At 32.0% G+C, this 22525-nt stretch overlaps 1 protein-coding gene across 1 annotated transcript; it reads left to right on the top strand.

Annotated features, from left to right (window-relative positions):
- Positions 1-8819: 8819 nt before the first annotated feature.
- LOC131078524 (replication protein A 70 kDa DNA-binding subunit A-like) lies at positions 8820-9857 on the top strand. Its single transcript, XM_058016245.1, has one exon. The coding sequence runs from the start codon at positions 8820-8822 to the stop codon at positions 9855-9857; it is 1038 nt and encodes a 345-aa protein (XP_057872228.1).
- The last annotated feature ends 12668 nt before the right edge of the window (positions 9858-22525 follow it).

Below are 22525 nucleotides of genomic sequence, written 5' to 3'. Positions count from 1 at the left end.
ATTTTTTCCCACAATGGGTTTTCCTCGTATATCTTGTGTTATGGGTTTGCCTCTTATGTGTGTTTGTTGATTAGTTTAATATGTTTCCTCATAGCTTATTGATTTATGTGATTAGAGTTTAAATCATTTTGATAAGTTAAAGTTTTTGAATACCACTAATTCACCCCCCTCTCAGTGGTTCATTGTGTTCCTTCAAAGCCCCTATGACAGAAACTTTGTTTTAGAACCACAACTAAAAGCAAACTTGTATTATTTGAAGATGATTCATTCTTAAATACCTTTCTAAAAGCCAAACCTTGACTCACCTTATTGGAGAACTAGGTGAAAATTGAACTAGAAGTCACAAACCTAGTTTTAGAACTTGAGCCAAACGCTGACAAACCATTATAGAATTGCATTGGCTTTTCTACAGAGAATTTTGAGAAAATTCAATTGGAAATCAAAATTTGATAAATAATTAATAATATTTCTAGGTAAACCTTTGTGTATTACTCAAATAAAGTGTAAATGTTTTGAGTCATATATGGAATTCAAAGGATTTCTAAAGAAGCAATCAGGGAAATTTTGTTATTATTGTATGAATAGGTAGTAAGGGAGAATATATCAACATACATTTGAGTAGTTTTGTCTTCTAAATTTATTGAATTACACCACATAATTCGCCACAATTCATGGTAGATTTAAGTTGTAGAATGAAAAATAAGTACTTAAAATTATAACTTAAAATGAACCATAGTAGAATGAAATTTTTTCTTGATTGGTATGCTACTATACAAAAAGAGTTTAGTTACTTAGAGAGGAACCATACTCAAGATTTAGTTCACCTTTCTAAGGGAAGGAAACTTGTTTAATGCAGTCATACCTATCAAACAAACTTTGTTACACATTCATAAGGCTCTCTTGTGTGCCAAATAACTCTCTCAAGTTCTTGGGATTGAATATTTTATGAAATTTGCACTATATACCAAAATGAATTCCATCCAACTTATCCTTTCTATAATTGCAACACATTGATGTAAAGTTTATCAAATGGACATGAAGAGTTATTTTCTAAATTATTACCATAATAAAGTGGATATGCAATACAAGTTGATTGGTATGGAAGAGTTGGAAGTTTTGTATGGGTGGAGTAGAAGAGAATGACATTGAACAGTTATAGGTGTAGTATAGTGAAGAGGTAGACATAATGGAGTGGATACACAATACAGGTTGATGGGTATAGGAGAGTTGGAAGTGTTGTATGGGTGGAGTAGAAGAGAATGACATTGAAAATAAAAGATCACATGTTAAGTACCAATTCAAGGCTTCCCACATGTTTTTTCTTTGGATGACATTGATAATCTATTATTTATATAATTGGGCCCTCCCCACCGATTCCTTTGTTGGTACTATCTATCATTTTCTTTCCCCATGCTCAATCCCTTCATTTCCCACTCTAATTGCTTCACCAAGAGTGCTTAGCTTAGCAATAGTTGTAAGTCATTTTTGACAAATCTCTCACGAAGGGAAAATAAATTTTTTATCTTAACATGAACTTCTTCCCAACTACTAAAAGACCAAAATTAGTCCTATATCTAATATTTTTGAAAAAATATTCATGAATATATTCATTTTTTCTATGCTCTTATGTGCCATCACATTTTGCTTCAAGATACTTGCTATCTTATTTTCAAGAATTATAAGTAGGGCAATGAGATAACAAGAGGATGAGAAAAGGAAATGATTAAAAATACTCTAAAAATCTCTTTTAAATAGAGGACACAATTGTGATTATTCTAATAAATCCTTAGAAAGTAGGAACTTAAAGTTAAATGGACAATTGTATCAAAATTATTAAAGATGGTGACAAAAAAACATAAATAAAAGTAAATAAAAATATAACTTAAAATAAACCAAGAGCTCACATTGTTTCACTCTACATAAAATCAGATATCTTCCAAGACTTAATTTGCATCATAGAAAAACAAAAAATATCAAAATTACTTCACTTGCAATCTACATGTATGCATCAAACCCATCAACACATGCATTGGACCGTTGAATATGATTACCTATAGCTTTGGCTAAATATGGTGGAGCTAAAAATTTTAAGATTAAATTGAGATAGAGGCAAGAGATAGAAAATTAACTTTCTTCAAAGTAAATGTTATGTTAATTTGAAGTAGTGGCAGTAAAGAAGTGAGAAAACAAGAACATGTGAAAAGCAACCAATTGCAATACTCTCCAAATCCTTGAAAAGTATGACTAGGAAGAGACAAATTATGTCATAAATATGAAAAAGTAAGACAAAATATAAACAAAAACTTTATATATTCATGAAATTATATTCTCCAAGACATTAATTACAACATAATATAATAAAGTCATCTCAAGCCTAATTCATTTAAAACTTTTATACTTGTGTACTACGTCTATCAACATTTCATATCATACTTCATGATTTATCATACATTAAAATATTTATTATTTAATAACCAAAACTCTAGACCTAAAAATATTTGGTCACACATGAGCATAACCACTTGTTACTCGACTAAGACAACCATCAAATTTAGGACTTATGCAACATCCATGAATAATCATTACACGATTAACCATACTTCTACTTTTGATAATGTTATAATTCACTTGATTTAAAAATAGTTGGACTCACAATTTATTAAGTTGATAGGCTTTTAGTGGGCGAAAGCACCCGAAAAATCGCAAGCCGCCGGCATTCAACCTCCGGTGCGCACGTGTTGATTGTCTGATCCGCTTGCTGACGTGTGTGTACATTGTGGCTGTCTCCATGCATGCGCTCTGTTTCCAAAGTGACGCTGTCTTTAATGATTTCATCCTCGAGGCTGTGCACGAATGTCGATGTTCTTTATGGCTGCTTGCAACCCTAAAATCTAATTTGTTTTGTTGTTGTCGACAATATTTCAGTCTGCAATTTTTGCTCTTGAAATTTTTGCATAAGGTTCTCAAGTTTTGTTCTCGTTGTGTCTATTTTCTTGGTTAGGTTTTGTTCTCTGTTGTTTATCTGTTTGTGGAGGTGGCTACTTCTAGTTTGAAAAGAATTTTTGATGTTGCTCTGTCAGTATCAAGGCGTGAATGGTTAGCATTTGCAAGGTAAATTCAAGTTGTATGTATATTCCTTCTCATTTTGTAATGCATTTTTTTGGAAATAGCTTTCGTTTTATTTAAATTTACTTTTGTTTTGTAATACATTTTTTTATTTGCTTGCAGGGTTGTGGCTTTGTTTATGTTGTTTAACTATTTGTGGGCATGGCTACTTTCTGGTTAGGTTTTGTTCTCATTCTGACTGTTTTACTAGGCTTCTTTGTGAGTTTGAGATTTGACGGTGCTCTGTCAGTTTCAAGTCATGAATGGTTAGTGTTTGCAAGGTAAATTTTGGTTATATGTATATTCTGTCTTGTTTTGTTTCGACGGTGCTCTGTCAGTTTCAAGGTATGAATGGTTAGCATTTGCAAGGTAAATTCTGGTTATATGTATATTCTTTCTCATTTTGTAATGCATTTTTTTGGAAATAGCTTTCACTTTATTTAAATTTAGTTTTGTTTTGTAATGCATTTTTTTTATATGCTTGTAGGGTTGTGGCTTTGTTTATGTTGTTTAACTGTTTGTGGGCATGGCTACTTTCTGGTTTGGGAATAGCTTTCATTTTATTTAATTTTTTTTTTTTAATGCATTTTTTTATATGCTTATTTTCTCCTCCTGTGTGCTTTCAGGGTTGTGGCTTTGTTTATGTTTTTTAACTGTTTGTGGGCATGGCTACTTCCAGTTTGGCAGGCATTTTCGAGGCTGCTTTGTGAGTTTCACGCTGTGCATGCTTTGAATTTGCAAGGTAAGTTCGGGGGCTATTTTATTCAGCTCCTTTGTGAGCTTCATGGCTTGAATGGTTTCTGCTTTCGTGTGGTTGCAGGGTTGTTTGTTTGTTTATGTTCTTTAACTGTTTGAATTTGCAAGGTAAGTTCGCATTTTTTGCACTCTGCAATTTTCGCTCTGGAAATTTGTTAGGTTTTGTTCTCGTTGTCACTGTTTTACTGGTTAGGTTTTGTTCTCGTTGTGACTGTTTTACTGGGCTTCTTTGTGAGTTTGACAACGTGAATGGTCTCAATTTGAAGGTAAGGTTTCATTTTATTTAAATGTGTTTTCCTTTTGTAATGCATTTTGTTTATAGTTTGCTTATTTTCTCTTTCCGTCTGCTTGTAGGGTTGTTGCTTTCTCTCTGTTGTTTTAACTATTTGTGGGGGTGGCTAATTCCAGTTTGCAAGCAATTTTCGATGGTGCTCTCTCAGTTTAGAGTCGTTGACTTAGGTTTTGTTTTGGTTGTGTCTATTTTATTGGGTTCCTTTGTGAGCTTGATGGCTTGAATGATTTTCTACTTCCGTGTGCTTGCAGGGTTGTTTATTTGTTTATGTTCTTTAACTATTTAAATTAACAGATTGTTAGAGTACTCATATATATATATATATATATATATATGTATGCATATGTATGCATATATACATGTATGTGTATATATACATGTACATATATATACACAGGATGTACATATATATAATAGTTTTTCTTAGAATACATTGTAGTGCTGATATATGTTTATGTATATGTACATACACATATGTACATATATATACATGTCTGTATATGCATGTATACATGTATATAAATATACACATGTACACATATACACACACACACACACACACACACACACACACACACACACACACACACGTGTGTGTGTGTGTGTGTGTGTGTGTATGTATATAGGGTTTTACTAAATCTTCGTTTTAATAACTATCTTCTAAAGTCTGTAGGATTTATTGATACAAGTCTGCGTTGTTGTCTCAAAGTAGTCACGTCCACAAATAGTTAAATAACATAAACAAAGTATTTCTATAATTGTTTTCCTTAGAAAAATTTGTAGTGCTGATATATGCACATTTGCGTTGTAGTCTCAAAGTAGTCACGTCCACAAACAGTTAAATAACATAAACAAACTATATATATAATTCTTTTTGTTAGAATGCTTTGTAGTGCTGATATATGTATATGTACATACACATATGTACACATATATATACATGTATGTATAGTTATGGATACATGTATATAAATACACACATGTACACATATATATATGCATGTATGTACATATAGACATGTCTGTATGTATATATACATAGGGTACTCAATCTTGTAGTCTGAAAGTAGTCACGCGCACAAATAGTTATATAACATAAACAAAGTAGCAAGCCTGCAAGTATCAAGGAATTTTTACAGTGCCAATGCTTCTATATATATATATGTATGTATGTATGTATGTATGTATATACAAATGTAATTATATATATACATGTCCATATATATACACATGATATACATATATATATATATCAATTTATCTTAGTGAATAAAAGCCTTCATGTGCACACAACATTAATCACATATATACACTTGTAAATTAAGACCACTGCAACATGAACGTTAGTAAATAGTTACCTTGTAGACTAAAATACTTACAACAACAAGAAAACAGTTACGTTGCAGTGAGCAGCTTACAAACCCCATCAAGTAAACACTCACAGCCAAACAAAAACCTAACTTGACAACTAAATCGAATGTTACAAGAAAATTTACACAGCGAAATACTTACAGCAACAACAAAAGACACTCCATTTTATTGTTTCAAACATCCATAAGAAACTTAGAACCCTAGAAGTGCAACATGAAAAAAAAAGCACAATATACGTGCACAAACAGTTAAACGAACTGACAACCGTACAAGGACACAGAAGGAGAAAATAAGCAGACTATAAAAAAAATGCATTGCAAAACAAAAAAGAATTTAAATAAAACCAAAGCTTACGTTGCAAATTGAAACCATTCATGTCGTGAAGGTCACAAATAAACCCAATAAAACAGTCGAAACTAGAACAAAACCTAACTCCACGACTATATACAACCTCATCTAAAAATTTGTAGAGGGAAATATTGCCTACAAAAATTAAACTGGAAGTAGCCACGCCCACAAACAGTTAAACAACATACATATAACCAGAATTTACCTTGCAAATGCTAACCATTCACGCCTTGAAACTAACAGAGCATAGTTGAAACAAAACAAGACAGAATATACATATAACTAGAATTTACCTTGCAAATGCTAACCATTCACAGCTTGAAACTGACACACCACCGTCGAATCTCAAACTCACAAAGAAGCCCAGTAAAACAGTCACAATGAGAACAAAACCTAACCAGAAAGTAGCCACGCCCACAAACAATTAAACAACATAAACAAAGCCACAACCCTGCAAATATATAAAAAAAATCCATTACAAAACAAAACTAAATTTAAATAAAACGAAAGCTATTTCCAAAAAAATGCATTACAAAACGAGAAAGAATATACATATAACCACAATTTACCTTGCAAATGCTAACCATTCACGCCTTGAAACTAACAGAGCACCGTCAAAAATTCCTTTCAAACTGGGCAAATTCAAACCATTCACAACTTGAAACTGAGAGAGTAACCTGGAAAATGCCTTGCAAACTGGAAGTACCCACCCTCACAAATAGTTAAACAACAGAAACAAAGCAACAACCCTACAAGCAGACATACACATTTAAATAAAACAAAACCTTACCTTTCAAATTGAAACCATCCACGTTGTCAAACTCACAAGAAGCCTAGTAAAACAGTCACAACGAGAGAAAAACCTAACAACCTTACGTAAAAATTTCCAGAGCAAAAATTGTAGACCGAAATATTATTGACAACAACAAAACAAATTAGATTTTACGATTGCAAGCAGCCATAAAGAATGTCGACATTCGTGCATAGCCTTGGGGATGAAATCATTAAAGACAGTGTCGCTTTGGAAAAAGAGCACACACACAGAGATGACCACAACCAAGGCACATGTTAGCACAAAGTAAATCCCTTTTAACCTACAATAGAATACACACAAATCAAAAATGTTTTCATAGCAGGACAAAATATATGACCAGACTCACACAAATCAGATAACTGACTTTGTGCACATAAATGCTTTTAATTACCAAGATAAATAACCACTAATAGATGTTCTATATTTAGAACATTAATATATTGCAATTGATGTCTTTAATTATGCTTAATTCATTATGATCCCCCAAAAAAGAAAAAGTGATCTACTTAAAGATTTGCTATATTATTCTTGTATGTTCACTTTTTTTAGTAATGCATTTCCACTCTGTCATTCCAACAGAAAACAACCACATTAACATAATCAAATTTCAGAATGGATAGATGATTGAAAGCAACAGAGAACACCAACAATGTAATTGAAAGCATGTTGCAAGAAAGCAACAAGTTAAAGAGCAACCTCAGAAAGATAATTGGCCACTACGAACATAAATCACCAAACCAAACAACAGTCGACCTCTCTACATCTTGTAGTGCTGTAACAACCATACATAGTATTGAATTAACACCTTTACCAATACCAAGTATTGAACAATTAGATGATCCAACGGTTGTTTTCACGTTAGGGGACAAAGTATTTAAATGGAGTGATAACGAGCTTGGATGGTTGCTTGGTTTGATCCTGTGTTGTTGTAATTATTCAATGTTTGAAAAGTTACATTCATATTTTCGTTAACATTCAAAACAGAGTGAAGCATCTCATATTTTCAAAGATCTTTGATGAGATGAACTCATGTTTTTTTAATATGCTCTCAAATATGTAAATCATGATGTCATACTTTAGATTTTTTAAGCTTATCAGCATATGCCCAATTATCATTTTCAATGCATGTTTCAATCACATTATGATCGATTCATTACCATATGAAACAAAACAAAAAACTGTAACAACATTACTCTAAACTCAGTTAATTTTGTTGTGCTTGTCCATATATACCTTTGATAAGCTTAGCTCATGTTGTGATTGTATTCTGATATAAGAACTACAATTCATCATGCTTATAATTTACTTTTAATTCTCAAAAGCTATATATGCACAATGGCATCTTCAGCAGCCACCTCTGAATTGATAGACCACTCCACCATTGATAATTTGGTAAGCTAAATGATCAAAGCTTTTCAAAATACAAAACTTTTATGCTCTTTTTTGGGACAATTCATCTCTCTTTTTCATACCATCCTTTTCATTACTACATGCATCATTTTTCCATAGAATAGTGCAAAAGTAAATGCATACTATATAGATAACATAACTTGATTACATAGTTTACTAACACAAGCTTTACATTAACAAGTAACAAAATATATAAGTTGCTTGCCGTTCAAATTAAATCCTCTATATTCATATTATATTTTGTAGGCAAAAACCCAAGAGTATGTCCCTACCCCTTTTGCAATTCAATCTATCAATGCTGGGGATGACCTTCCTTCAGCATTGCTACAAGTTTTGTTATTTCAGAAAATGCAGAACAACACCAATGATACTGACAGACATAAATTATTGTTATTTGATGGCACATACATGTAGTTGGCAATCTTGCCTTCTAAATATGCTACTCTGATAGATTCAGACATTCTAAAAATAGGCACAATAGTCCAGTTATCGATTTATACATGCCGATACATATGGAACACAAGGTAGGAAATCAACTATGGTTATTAAATACAATATGTTTCATCTTTTTTAAATTTTGTTTATGTATAATCAACAATAATTTAAAAAGAAGTCTTTTATTTTCACAAGACTATTGTAATACCTAGTCTAGAAGTGAAACAAAGTCATTGCCCATTCTTTGGTAAACTAGGATACCTGTTCAAAGAACAAGAACCAGAAATAATGTCTGAGGACAAACCATCAATATCTAAACGATCTCTTCAATTTGCCACTGAATTGCCATCCCCGCAAACAACAACTTCTAAAAATATAAGTCCTATCAAAACTTTGAATCCATACCAAAATAAATGGATGATCAAAGGGAGAGTTACTCATAAACTGCCTATTAAGGCATATAGCATAGCCACAAAAAATGGCCATGTGTTTAGCTTTGACATTGTTGATTGTGAAGGTTCTGAAATTAGAATTACATGTTTTGATGAGATAGCTAAGTTACACTCTAACCGTGTGGACATAGGTTCACATTATCTTATTTCAAAGGAATCTATTAAGGAGGCAAATGCAAGGTACAATAAACTAAATAGTCATTTAGAAATAACCTTGTCTGATGCATCCATACTGAAACGCTGCACCAATGAAGAACAAGCAGATCAACAAGGTCCTCCTTTCACGCCCATTAATGAATTATTTCATCTAACAAATAACACCTTGGTTGACATTATTGGCCTTGTTCTATATGTTGGAGATATTATTCCAATACACAAGAAAGATGGTAGTCAAACACACAAACATGTTGTGAAAATTAGTGATCTATCTAATTCAACAATTGACATCAACCTATGGGGTCCAATGGAAGAACAAAAAGGCTTGGAATTGAAAAATATGTTGAGCAATGATAGTGTGGTTATCCTTGCTTTACGTAATTCTCATGTTGGCTATTTCAATGGGAAGCTTATAAACATAACAACTGCAACCACATTACATATCAACCCAACTTTTCCAGAAGCAGAGCTTCTAACGTTAAGAGGAAAGGACCCTTTGCTTGTTGTACCCTTTGTTGCAGAAACTATCCACATAGATGGTAAATATAGTAGAATGACTATTTCTTCAATTTGTGAGAGGATGAGCAGAAAACCAGAAACAATTCAGACAACTTTGCTAGCCGTTCTGCGCTTTGTAAACATAACTGACCAAAATTTCTATTATGCAGCATGTCCACTAATAGTCAATGGAGGGCCTTGCAAGAAAAAATGTACATAGCAAGTTGATGATTCTTGGTTCTGCTCTAGATATCAAATGACTATGCAAGACTGTAATTATAGTTATCTCTTGCTACTAAAGTTACAAGATGCCACAAGTACTCTATAGGCCACTGCATTTGATGAGGGTAGCATTCACTTGCTACACAAAACTGCAAAACAGCTTTGTGCACTACAAAATGATGTAACAACAACAAAGACAACTTCCTCAGTGATTAAGAGACTACTGTGACGTCACTATTCATTCACACTACTGGTTTCCATTGAGGCATATAATTCAGAAACAAAGATGAAGGTGACAGTCAATAAAGTTGCTCATGTTGACTTCAAAGTTGAGTCTCATGCACTACTTGCAGAAATTGGCTAATTAAGTACATAGGCTTAGAATTATAATGCATCTTTTCCGATTATTAAACTTTCAGTTTACAATACAATTATACTATTAGCTAATTTACATATTTAATAGTTTTACATAAACAAAAATTTACGTTTTACGAACACAAGGCTGTTTCTATAAATATCTATATGTACATTTCTTACATCTACCTCTTATCTCTTTGAAAGTTTTCCCTCCTGACATAAGTTATTTCCACTCATACTCATTACTTTTAAATGTGCTGAACTCTATGTTGATTCTAGAAAATTTATACATATATGCATGTATATCATTTTTTTCCTCATCTGATATCTATTTATATAACTATACAACACCAGAATTATTCATACTTAATTATGCAGATATACAATTATACTTATATATATACATAACTATATATAAGTATTCATAGTTATAGTCTTTTTTGATATACACATATGTAGTTATATATGTGCATATGTTCATATACAAAACTTTGAATTTTTAAATGATATGTATATATACATGTGTATATGTATACATACATCTATATGTATCATAAATTACTATATTTGTGCATACCTATATTAGAATGATGCTTTCAAAAACAGCAAACAACTAAGAACAACAAATAATTATATATATATATATATATATATATATATATATATATATATATATATATATATATATATATATATATATATATATATATATATATATATAGTCTTAGTTTTTTTTGATATATACATGTGTAGTTATATATGTGCATATGTTTGTATGCAACACTTCAAATATTTGATTCATATGTATATATACATATGTACATAAATACATACATGTATATGTATAAGAAATAACTATATCTATGCATACCTATATTACAGTGGTTCTTTTGAAAAACCAAGTTGTTAACAGCAACAAGTGTACGCAGAACAACACTACAAAGTCAATTTATGACTTTCCAGAACCCATACATTTCAAGTAAAGTCATTTATAAGTATATAAATATGTGTACATAAAAGTTGACTGAACGAGAGCAACAAAACAACACATCAGATCACTAGACATACAGATAAACACAACAAAACTACTTTACATACAGAACAAATCCTCTAAAATCACATTACCATAGATGCAACAATTTTCAATTCTCATACATTCTTGATACATAGTTCAAAGTTAACTACCTTCAATCATGAAAATTCTCACATCCCTGTGCTCTCTTTAAAATATTAGATATCTATCCAGCCTTGCCCTCAAGAAATTGATGCAATCAAATTTAAGAGAAGCCAGACCAATAAAAATTACTATGCAAAGAACAGAGCCAATATCTCCAAGAAACGACAACTGAGACATCATGCACTACAAAGACCTTGCGATAACTCAAGAAAGTTATTAGAAATAGAAAAGAATGATCTTGAGCAAATTAATCTCAATCAAACATCTTCTACTGCTCCTAAACTTGCTGTCAAGACTGCTTCATTTCAAAATATGTTGTCTAATTTCCACAAAAAAATTGCTCCATTGCTAGCAATTTGTTCATAGTGTTGATGGAGCTAATTTTGAAGCTATTTTGAAGTATATTTTTTCTAATAGTTCAAATACATAGATTGAACAATTGAAGATAAAGTAGATTGAAGTACAAAAGCCATGTGAAAATGAGAAAGAAACTAATGAGTGTGTGGATGACGGTTGACGATTTACATAAACAATTAGATTGAAAAAATTGAGCAATAACTTCATGTCTCTCAAAATAATACATAAAAAACAAAGGTCCACAACTAAGACAAAGATGCAATATGACGACAAAATAAAATGTAGGGCACCAAGGCCAACATCTACATGCTTGTGGTAGTAAGTTCCCCATCATGATTGAGGTAAGCTCCACTTCAAAATAACATGCTAATTTTTTTTTTCCAGTTATTAATTAATTTATTGTCCCACGAAGACAATATTAATTCATGATGTATTTTATTGCATTGCAAAACATGTTACCCCTTTTGAAGTGATTTTTATCCGATTTGTCCATCATTCAAACCTGATAGAAAGCAATGACCAGATCTTTCTCAATCATTTGCATCACTTTAACATGTTTCAAACAGTTGATATAAAAAATAACTAGCACCTTCACATAAAAAAATCTTTGTTGATGTAATAATACAATAAATAATTATATATAATTATAACAACACTATAAAAATAGGACGCGTCTATTCTGGCTCCAAAACGACAGTGCGGATTGACTAACACGCATGTTAGTCGCATGTTTTACACCGTCAAATTTGCAATAAACGGTTGCGATTGACTAACACATTGCTATCACGCTGTACTAACGATCTGTTTTGAAGCCAAAATAGCTTCAGCCATAAAAATAGGTCCTCCGCCATTTTACACGGCAATTTCCAATGTTACAATCAAAAAATATGTTGAAAATAGTGATTGTTCTTATGCTGTTATAATTGAATATACAGACAATCTCTCTTGATTGGACAAATTATACAAGCATGGTGTAATATAACCCTTACACAAACAAGTACGTGCCCACTGCCAGCCAATACTTTTAAGTCACATTGTCCAGCTGAGTAATCTCATTTCATTCTTTCAACGTACAACTTCATCTCTGCTTTAAACACTTGTTCTTTCACACCAAATAAATATAGGTAAATACTTATTGGAACTCGTGCATTAACTTCCTGTTTACTGTCATCTAGCTGTGAACTAGGTAACCTGAATTTACTGGTAGATATAGCTAGGTATGCCTATACAAATCCTAGGGAATATCTAGGTTTAGAATTTTGCGGTCTGTGGTCTGATTTACATAGGGGAAGAGCATCAGTAGTCGTCATATCTAATTTTGCGTATCTATAGATTTTACACAGTACATCGTATTTTGATTTTTTTTTTTAGTTGTTTTTGTATGCAACTTAACTGCTTATAGCTATAGATCTGGTTTCTCAGCAGTAACGATGCATGCTGTGGAATCAGTTATGCGCACAAAGCTCAAAAAGTACACATTTCAAAGTGTTGCCTGATACCTAATTAGAGATGTTCCAGCAACCATCAACTCAAAATCGCTAGTACTTGTTGACAAATGTCCCAATAGTGGTGCACAAATGTTCCAATAGTGGTGCACAAATGGATCAATTATGAACAAAAAATTACAAAAAATGATCGGTTATTGGTACAAAACAAATTTATTAATGGTGTTTTCACTATGATGACTATTGGGGGGTTGGCATGACAATAAGATGACGGTTATTGGAACTATGTTATCTATTGATGCTCTTCCCCTAATCAACTATGGTCACGTTTTTTAAAATCTATTACGAATTGTTATCTATTGATGCTCTTCCCCTAATCAACTATGGTCACGTTTTTTAAAATCTATTACGAATTAAACTCCTCGTTTTTAAATTTTACTAGTATAATTTAATGGAAACCATATCATATTAATAAATCTATTATGTTAATGCATTAGAAAATGAGAATTCTGTTGTATATATTAGAGAGATCATATTAATTAAACTCCCCGTTTTTAAATTTTACTAGTATAGTTTTATGCATTAATAATCTGAGCTGGTCTTCTGGAAAAAGCAAAGAATAGCAAATATATTATAATTTGAAAAGCAAGTAGTTTATTCTCTTACAGACTCAATCTGACCAATTTCGTAAAGGCTGTCCGTGTCAGATGACCAATTCTCTTACATACACCAGAAATTCATGCCAAAAAATTAATGTGCAGCAGAGAAAAAAATGGTGATACCACATCCCCAGTCAGAATAATTCCTGTTTTCGATCTAATAATTTTCAGTAAGTTTGTCCCCATAGAAAAGAAAAATCATGGATTTTCGCGTTACATCTCTGTCAAGCTTCGAATTTGAGGGCCAAGCCTGTTTGTCAAATATAATTTTGATATGCCATGATCTTTGAGTTTATCAGATTTAAAAAAAAAAAAGATATAATTTAATTATAGCATATTCTTATCTTTGTTATATGCGTCAGCATCTTCCAAGCTTACGACCAAGAACAAGTCTTTCAACTTATAATTCAATATTTAACCTTTTCCATTTAAAAATAAACAATTTTTTGACTTGCTTCCTTGAAATTGAAATTCAATATAAAATATAATAAAGTTTTTTAAAGTAGTTGAGTGGGTGTCACTAACCTGGAAAGATGGAATTTTACATTTGTATCCATGCATTGAAAATTACTCTAAATTATATGTTAATGCATTAGAAAATGAGAATTATGTTGTATAAAAGTGAGTGTTCATATTAATACAGGGAAACTGGAGTGTTATTATTATAGGCCCCTTTTTAATAGAATTCAAATTATCTATTAGAAATAGTGTTTTCTTAATACATCAATAAGGTTTGAAATGTCCATCCATTATTATCATCTTATTATGTAATGAAAAGCACGTAAAGTGTGTAATGTTTCTTGAAATTTAATGTATAATATATATCTTATATATTCCCATGTTGTAATCATTTCCATGTCTAAGATTGATTCTCAATTTTTTTTAATTTCTTGTCCTTAGTTAGATATATAATTGAAAAAATGATCTTGTCCTTAGTTAGATATATAATTGAAAAAATGATCTACTCATTATCACACTTATAAAAATGATCCTCTTTAATAAAAAATGCAAATTCAAATGGAGGCTCACTTATTTCTTACCCACCTAGTTGACGTGTGCCAATGTAATGCACAATGTTTCATCTAACACTTGGCATGACACGAGATTCTATTATCTATCTCATTTAGGTGGAGGTGATTTATATTTATTTTGAGATGCTTTATAAAATTACTTTTGTGCAAATTTTAAATAAAGAATTAAGTGTATAAATCTCATAGCATGGAAAATAAAAAATGCTTAAAATATTCTATACCAAAAAAATCATAAATAAGATAGTCTTATATATCATTTCATAACTACAAACCTTGCAGAGGATATATCTTTCTCTCTCAACTTTTTCCTATGGTGGAAAAGCTTAATGAAAGGGCTCTTTTATAGTATTTAACTAGTCATTGGTAGACCAATTACAAATTATTTGGTCAATCCTAGTTTAGTCAAAGGTTGATCACTTTGTTTAGAACATTTTTAATTAAGGTTTTTTGTTGGTTCTATATTGATTCATTTGAATATTTCTTGTCAAAATTTTTCTTGGAGCCCAAGATACTTGGAATTAGATTTATGATTTCTTCAAACCCTTTACACTTCAACTTTTTTTCATAGGATATGATTCTTCTTAGAGATTGATCTAGAATTCTTAAAAAATAGCCTCTAATTTGACATGCTTTTAAAGGGGAAAATCCTACCTAAAATTTGGAAAGATAGAAATTCTACCTAGTTTTCTAAATGTTTTATTAGTTATGTGCATTTTTCTAATAACCATTAATTGTTTCAATGTCCTCATATAGATACAAGTGCAAGAAAATAGAGTTGCATTAGAAGTTTCTCATCAACAAGTGCTTCTTGATAATTATGTAATGCATCTTGTATGATTGCCAAAGTTCTATTGACCTTTCCTTCTAACAAAAGTTAATTTCTCCTACACAAGTGTCAATTTGGAAGCACTCGTAATGCTCATGGACATGATTGTATGCTTCTTAGCCATCTCAACATTGAGCTTGGGGCTATCTTGTTAACCTTCAATTTCATGTCAACCTCATGACCATGGTGAATTTAATTTATCAAATAACAAGCTTCCTCATTTTTATCTATCTATTTTTTCTACCATAACTGATACTTAACATGTTGGCGATGGATATACTAATAATAATGATACACTTATAAGTTGAAAACCTATACTAGATAACTAGAATTTACATGATAGTTGGAACAAACTTAATGACCTTTTATACTTGAATTCGTAATTATTACTATTTAATGACATTGCCACTAAAAACTTTGTCTTACACACTTTATTTTTACCACCACCTTTTTAATAAATATTGTATATTTAATTATATTCATATAAATAATGAAAATGAGGGCTTATTATTTAAAAATAAGAAATATGATATTTTCCTCAACCCATTTCAAGATTTAAACACTAATGGAAACTTTTGGAATTTTAAAAGTTAAAAATAAACTTACGTTTCTAGACAACCGGGATGTTCTCCCTCCCCAAAAAAGATTAAATTCTCTAATTTGTATTGCCGACAAATTTTCTCGATCTCGAAAATCTCTGTCTTCTGGATAAAGCAAAAAACACTAGTCCTAAAACAGAAAAGTAAGCGTTTTTGTTCAAATTCCTTACTAAATCTAGCGAATTTTGAATAGACTGTCCATGTCAGATGCCTGAATTCTTTTTACATAAATCCATAAATACACATGAAACAGTTTACTGCAAAAAATTCAGTTTGTAATGGCGATGACACATTTGAAGAGAGAGAGAATGATGAATCCTTACAACCCAAACATGTAATTTTTATTAATATTGAATTTGTTCCCATAAAAAGCAAATCATGGATTTTCACGTTACATCCCTATCAAAGCCAAGTGGAAATGTTATGTGGCATCATCATCTTTGGGATTGTCAAAATTTAAGAAAGATAAGCGTGGTTTTAATTATAGATTTTATTCAATTCACTTTAAATATGTCACCATCATCCAATCTTGTGACCAACAATATGCTTTCAAGATTTAACCTTTTCATTATAAAAAGAAAGATAGTTCAGCGGGTGGTAAATATGAAATGTTATTGTAACATAGGAATTGTATTGAATAACAATTGCACTTCGATGTGTAATGGGTATGTCAATGAGGTATAGAATGTGAATTAGGGTAAAATTTGGTCTATTATTTAGATATATTTGTAATCTACAAGAATTTAATTGGTTTAGCGATATAAAAAGGCAAAGAGAGGGAGAGATATAAGGATAGAGAGATATGAAGAAATAGATATGGAAAGACAAAGAGATATAGATATAGAGGTTTAGGAAGAGGGAGAGAAACAGGCGGAGGGATGGATGGATAGAGAATCTCCTTGAGATATGGTCTATTAAACAAAGAGTCTACATTGTTTGTCAAAATCTTCTAAGTTGTCGTTTTGGTGTTAATGAAAATAGTGATTTTGCTTGAGTAAAAAGTTACCATTCACTCCTTGCTCACCCAACCCCCTAATTACTAACTTTTTAGAGACTAAAAAAATGATAACTAAAAGTCCATTAATAAATTTCACATGTACCAATAGCCACCCACGTTATCCCTAGTAGTTAGAATTTTTGGACTTTAATTGGAGGAGTTGTGCAACTATTGGTACCCATAGCACAAAACTACTGGGCCAATTGTGCATAAGTATTGATCATCTTTTAGGTGGTTGTAGTGCACGATTGTTGCGGCATCTTTTATTATGTATTTGGTGGCACTTTGAAATGACCAAATTTTGACCTTTGCACACATAATAGATCCTAAAATGTGCATCACTACTACTTAGAAGCTAGAACAATAGCTATAAGCAGTTAGGTTGCATACAAAAAAAACCAAAAAAATGATCAAAATCTGATGTATCATTTAGGATCTGTGGGTGAGCGAAGCTAGCTGTAACTACTATTAATAAACTTCCCCTAGTTTTTGCATGGAAGATCAATTTAAACTTGTATATGAATATCACTTGATTGTGAAATATAATGAATGATATATTTATGCAAGTGTAAGGTTTTTTCATAGCATCTAGGAAAAAAGATTATTAAGAAAAAGAAGAAGAGAAATCATTTACAAAAAATAAATTAAAAAGAAGAGGCGGAGAGATTGCCATTATTATGGAAGCAAAATTTGATTTCAGATTTAGTGGAGAAATAGTGAGCATTGAGGAGTGAAGCAATGACCCTTGAAATTTAAATTGATCTCATTATACCACTGCAATTCTATTATAGTTTTTTAAAAGAAGACCACTATCTATCCATGGGACTATTAAATGGACAATACTAATCAAATATGCCTTATGTTTTAGACAAATACAATTTGACTACGAGTTGTTGGAGTCAAAGAGAATAATGGACTACAACCTCTTATTGTGTCTTCATTTCTTGGGCCCTCAATATCCTACAACATTTTCAGTTAGGAAGTCTGTGTTAGAGGGTGCTATTGATTTTATGACAAGCCCTAATTGTAATCAATTTGTTTTCTCTATGAACAAGCTAGTATATAATATGTATTTAAATAAGAAATCATTCAACTAAGCTATTGCCTATAATGCAACGTACTGATTTGGGATGAAGGATATCTATAGAAATTTTGTAATTTTATAAAACATCATTGAAGCAAAGAATACAAAATGTGAAGCTAAATATATGATAAGAAAAACATGATTGAATGGTCCTTTGTTTTTTTTCATTGTGAAACAAGTGGAACCAACTTAATAGTTTAAGCCAATCTATAGGAAGTGATGCCAAAGGATGTCCCAATTCGCCTTGTGATTTGTGGTGATTGTGATGGTCTAATCAAGTCAAACAAGGATTCTCTAAATCCTTAATAAGTGTAGCTTGAAGTAGAAATCATTAAATATTGTTAGAATAACATGCTTTAGAAAATAGTTTTGATTCTATGAAGGTAGGTGATGAGTAACATGCACCGAAAAAAATGAATCGATGGCTACAGAGAGTACAATTGCCTTTCTTTATCTCTTGATGACTGTGGACCGTTGATGAACAAAGTGAGCTCCTCAATCTCATATAGGTAACACCTTCGGTATAAAAAATGTTTTTATTTATAGATCAATGTATTATAAATGAAAATCACATATTGTGTATTGATGAGTGAGAATCCCATGAATGTATTGATAGAAAAGTATTATTGTTATATGCAAATTTTCTCTCTATCCTTTTCTCTTTTTCACCTTTTCTAATCTTACTATCTCTTTCTCCATCTCTCTTCCTTTCCTCTCTATTTCAATTGTTACTACTTATCAATTTGGCATTAGTTTTATGTTCAAAGTTATTCTATATACTCTAGTCGGTTACTACTATCGAAATATTCAGTCGGTATGCACAGTCTAGATGGTTATAGAAGAAAGTAGTCTTAGAGTGTAGTATACACCGAGCTGTCTACTGAGTATCATTCCTTGTCTACCGAGCAGCAGAGTTGATATACACCAAGTGAAACGTGTTACCAGATTCATTGCACCTGGACATCCATATGAAAATGTGTTACAAGATCGAGGCACATAGAACCGTTATCACATTGGAAATTGCACTTAAAGATTGTGTATGATTTTGAGGTCATCTAACCAATGAAATATTTTGCATGATTATTCATTCGATAAAATATATTTGTAAGATTGAAGCAATGAATGGATCACTGACATAAGAGATCTATTTATACAACATGGATTAAGATCAGATATATACATGTAGCATGCCAGAAAGGAAGATATAGAAATATACAAAGCAAGACATGTGAAAGTACTAAGTGTTATGACTGTTACAGAGACACAGAGGTCACCGAGAAGGATTTCAGAGAACAGTAAAAGAATAGAGTAAACATAAGGGTTTACCGAGTTACTATATGGGTTGTCGAGGTATGCTATAAGCAAGGTAATCTTATTTTGAGCACATAGAATCTGCTATAACATTCCAGATGTAAAGTTGCAGATATTTGTAATGATTTTATTGTAATATTTTGAAGTTGTAAGAGAAACCTTTTATAGGGTAAAAGACTCTAATCAAGTCTATAAATTGTAAAGCCTCTAACCAGGTGCAACATTTAGATTAAGTGTTGGAAAATCCTTTAGCAAGGTAGATCTTGGAAAAGGGATTAACTGCCTAAAGTGAAAGATCTTATCAATGGAAGGCTATAAGCAATCTCGGAGGATTGTGTATCTGCAAGAAGAGATGGATCATGCTAATCAAGTGATTGCAGACATGCAAAGGCAAATGCAAAAATCTCTAAAAGTGAGAAGAAGATTACCTGATGATTTGCAGGACTCTCAAGAGTTAGTGGAACAAATTGAGAAATCATCTGAAAATAGTATATCTGAATAGACCGAAGAAATGATTGGAGTATTGAAAGAAAAGAACAAAGCATTGGCTGATCAACTAAAAGCAATGAAAAGAGAACATGAACATTTCAGCACACAGATGACTAAAAATATTGATTCATTGAGGACAATCGAGGATAAAGTAAGAGATCTAGAAAGAGAGAAACAACATCTTGAAGTCTTAGTATCTAATAAGAGTGATGAAATCACAAGGATGACTAGAATTCAACAAAACCTGTTAGATCAACTACGCTATGCACATCATGAAGCAAATCTGAAAGATGGTGAGAATCAAGCATTGAAACTTGAAGTATCAAGGTTGACCAATGAACTTGAAACAGAGAAGAAATCCAAAGAAACACTAAAGAAGAGTTATGAAGCATCAAAGATGTTGGATGAGCAACTGAATACAAGAAGACCCAACAAAGATGCAGGGCTCGGTTACAAAGGAAAAGACTCTACCAAGAAGGGAATTCATACTACCGAGAGAGGAGAATCATCAAAGCAAGCTCGAATCAAAAGAAAGAAGCCTATTTGCAACTACTGTGGAAATGAAGGTCACACTACCAATATGTGCCAAATCAGAAAAGGTAAGCAACCAAATGTCAGTAAGTCCAATGGTTATTGTTACAACTACAATAAATATGGTCACACATCTAATTAATGTACGACAAAGTTTGTTAACAATTATCAGAAGGTAAAATTCAATGGGTTTTGTAAAAACTGCAATAGATATGGACATAGTACTAAGAAGTGTTGGTTTAAGCAAAAGAACTACATGTGGTCTGCACACCGAGAAAATGCTAGAGGTTACCGAGCTCACACAAATCCTTACCGATAGTATTCTGCAGTACCATGGGATTACAATACAAGGATATGGTGTGAATGTTGTGGAAGATATGGACATATAAGTGCCAACTGCTTTATAAGGTTTGGGATGAACAACCGAAGATCATGGAGAAATCTTGGTATGGCATGTTTTCATTGTCACAAAGTTGGACACTTGGCTGGAGATTGCAGAGATCAACCTAGAAAAGGCACTGAGGAAATAAAAGACAAATTACAGATGATTCGGAAAAAGAAGGAAATTGTGTCAAATGGACAAAGCACCTTACCTACCGAGTTAGGTGCACCTATTCCAAATTAATTGGTAAAGGTATGAAGGGACTGCATTCTCTCAAGGTTAAATCTTAACAATTCCTATTCTATTATGTACTTAATTTAAAATCTGCATAGTTAAAGATGTATTAGTAAGTTTGAAATTCTATGAAAGTCTTTTGGAGCACAATACAGAAAACTTGTCAAGTCGATAAATGAAGGAAGTTTGGTTACTCGGTTAAAGCGGAAAAAGGAAAGAAAGTTTAGTGGAACCGAGTGCATTTAATGTTTTTTACCTAACTTGCACGGAGCCCGATAAGGCATATTATGTACTTAAAGCATTTACGCAGGTCATTTTTACTTACCAAGTTTTTGAGAGAGCAGAGAAATGCGAATCTAAGGTGATCAAATCTCCTACAAAGCAAATTCAAGGTATTTACATCAATCTCAATGCATTGTTAAGTTGGTTTATCGATCTTATCAAGTTATTATTATCTGCTACATGTGAAGCGTCTGCTGTTTGAAAATCCTGAAACCCTAAGGATCTTTTGTTAGTTTTTATCTGAAATCTACAAATGGCACCTAAGATCCAAGATCCCATTGTTGTCAAGAATGTTGAGAAGCCCTCACTAAAATACTCGTTAACTTCCAAAGTTGCATCTGAATCGGATGATAAAATTGTATTTTCACTCATCCCGGATAGAGTGTTATTAGTCGAGGATGTGAGATTCTTCAGCAAATGTCGTGTTGAAGAACTTGGTCATGTTGAAATCAAAGACACCTATGATGAATTATCCATAGATGGTAAATTGAATAGCAAGTATGAGCACATTAAGATCAAGGGATTAACTGAAGCCCTAACCTATCCCCATGTGTTCAAACCCCAGTGGGTCAGGTTTGTTCTAAGCAAAGTTGATGATGATTTCATGTGGCTAGAAGAGAAACCATTTAAGATTACCAAGGAAATCATTCATCTGATTATCGGTTACCTTATTTATGATCATTCTCGAGCCCAAAAGATGATATCATAGAAGGAATTGATCAGTTTAACCGGAGTGGAATCAGATTGCAGAGGACTAAAATTGAACAATGTCATAGATGAAGAACTAAAATTTTCCATTAGAGTAATAGGCCACTGTTTCTTCCAATCGGCAAGGGAAAACGATGTACCCTGTGCAGCAGTAGACCTAGCATACAAAATTATGAAAAAGGGAATGAAAATTGATC

The sequence above is a fragment of the Cryptomeria japonica genome, chromosome 8, assembly GCF_030272615.1.
Source record: "Cryptomeria japonica chromosome 8, Sugi_1.0, whole genome shotgun sequence".
Classification (NCBI taxonomy): domain Eukaryota; kingdom Viridiplantae; phylum Streptophyta; class Pinopsida; order Cupressales; family Cupressaceae; genus Cryptomeria; species Cryptomeria japonica.
This window is presented reverse-complemented; position numbering and strand designations above follow the sequence as displayed.

Coding starts and splice junctions, on each gene's coding strand:
- LOC131078524 (XM_058016245.1), top strand. CDS start 8,820: ATGTCTGAGGACAAACCATCAATATCTAAACGATCTCTTCAATTTGCC.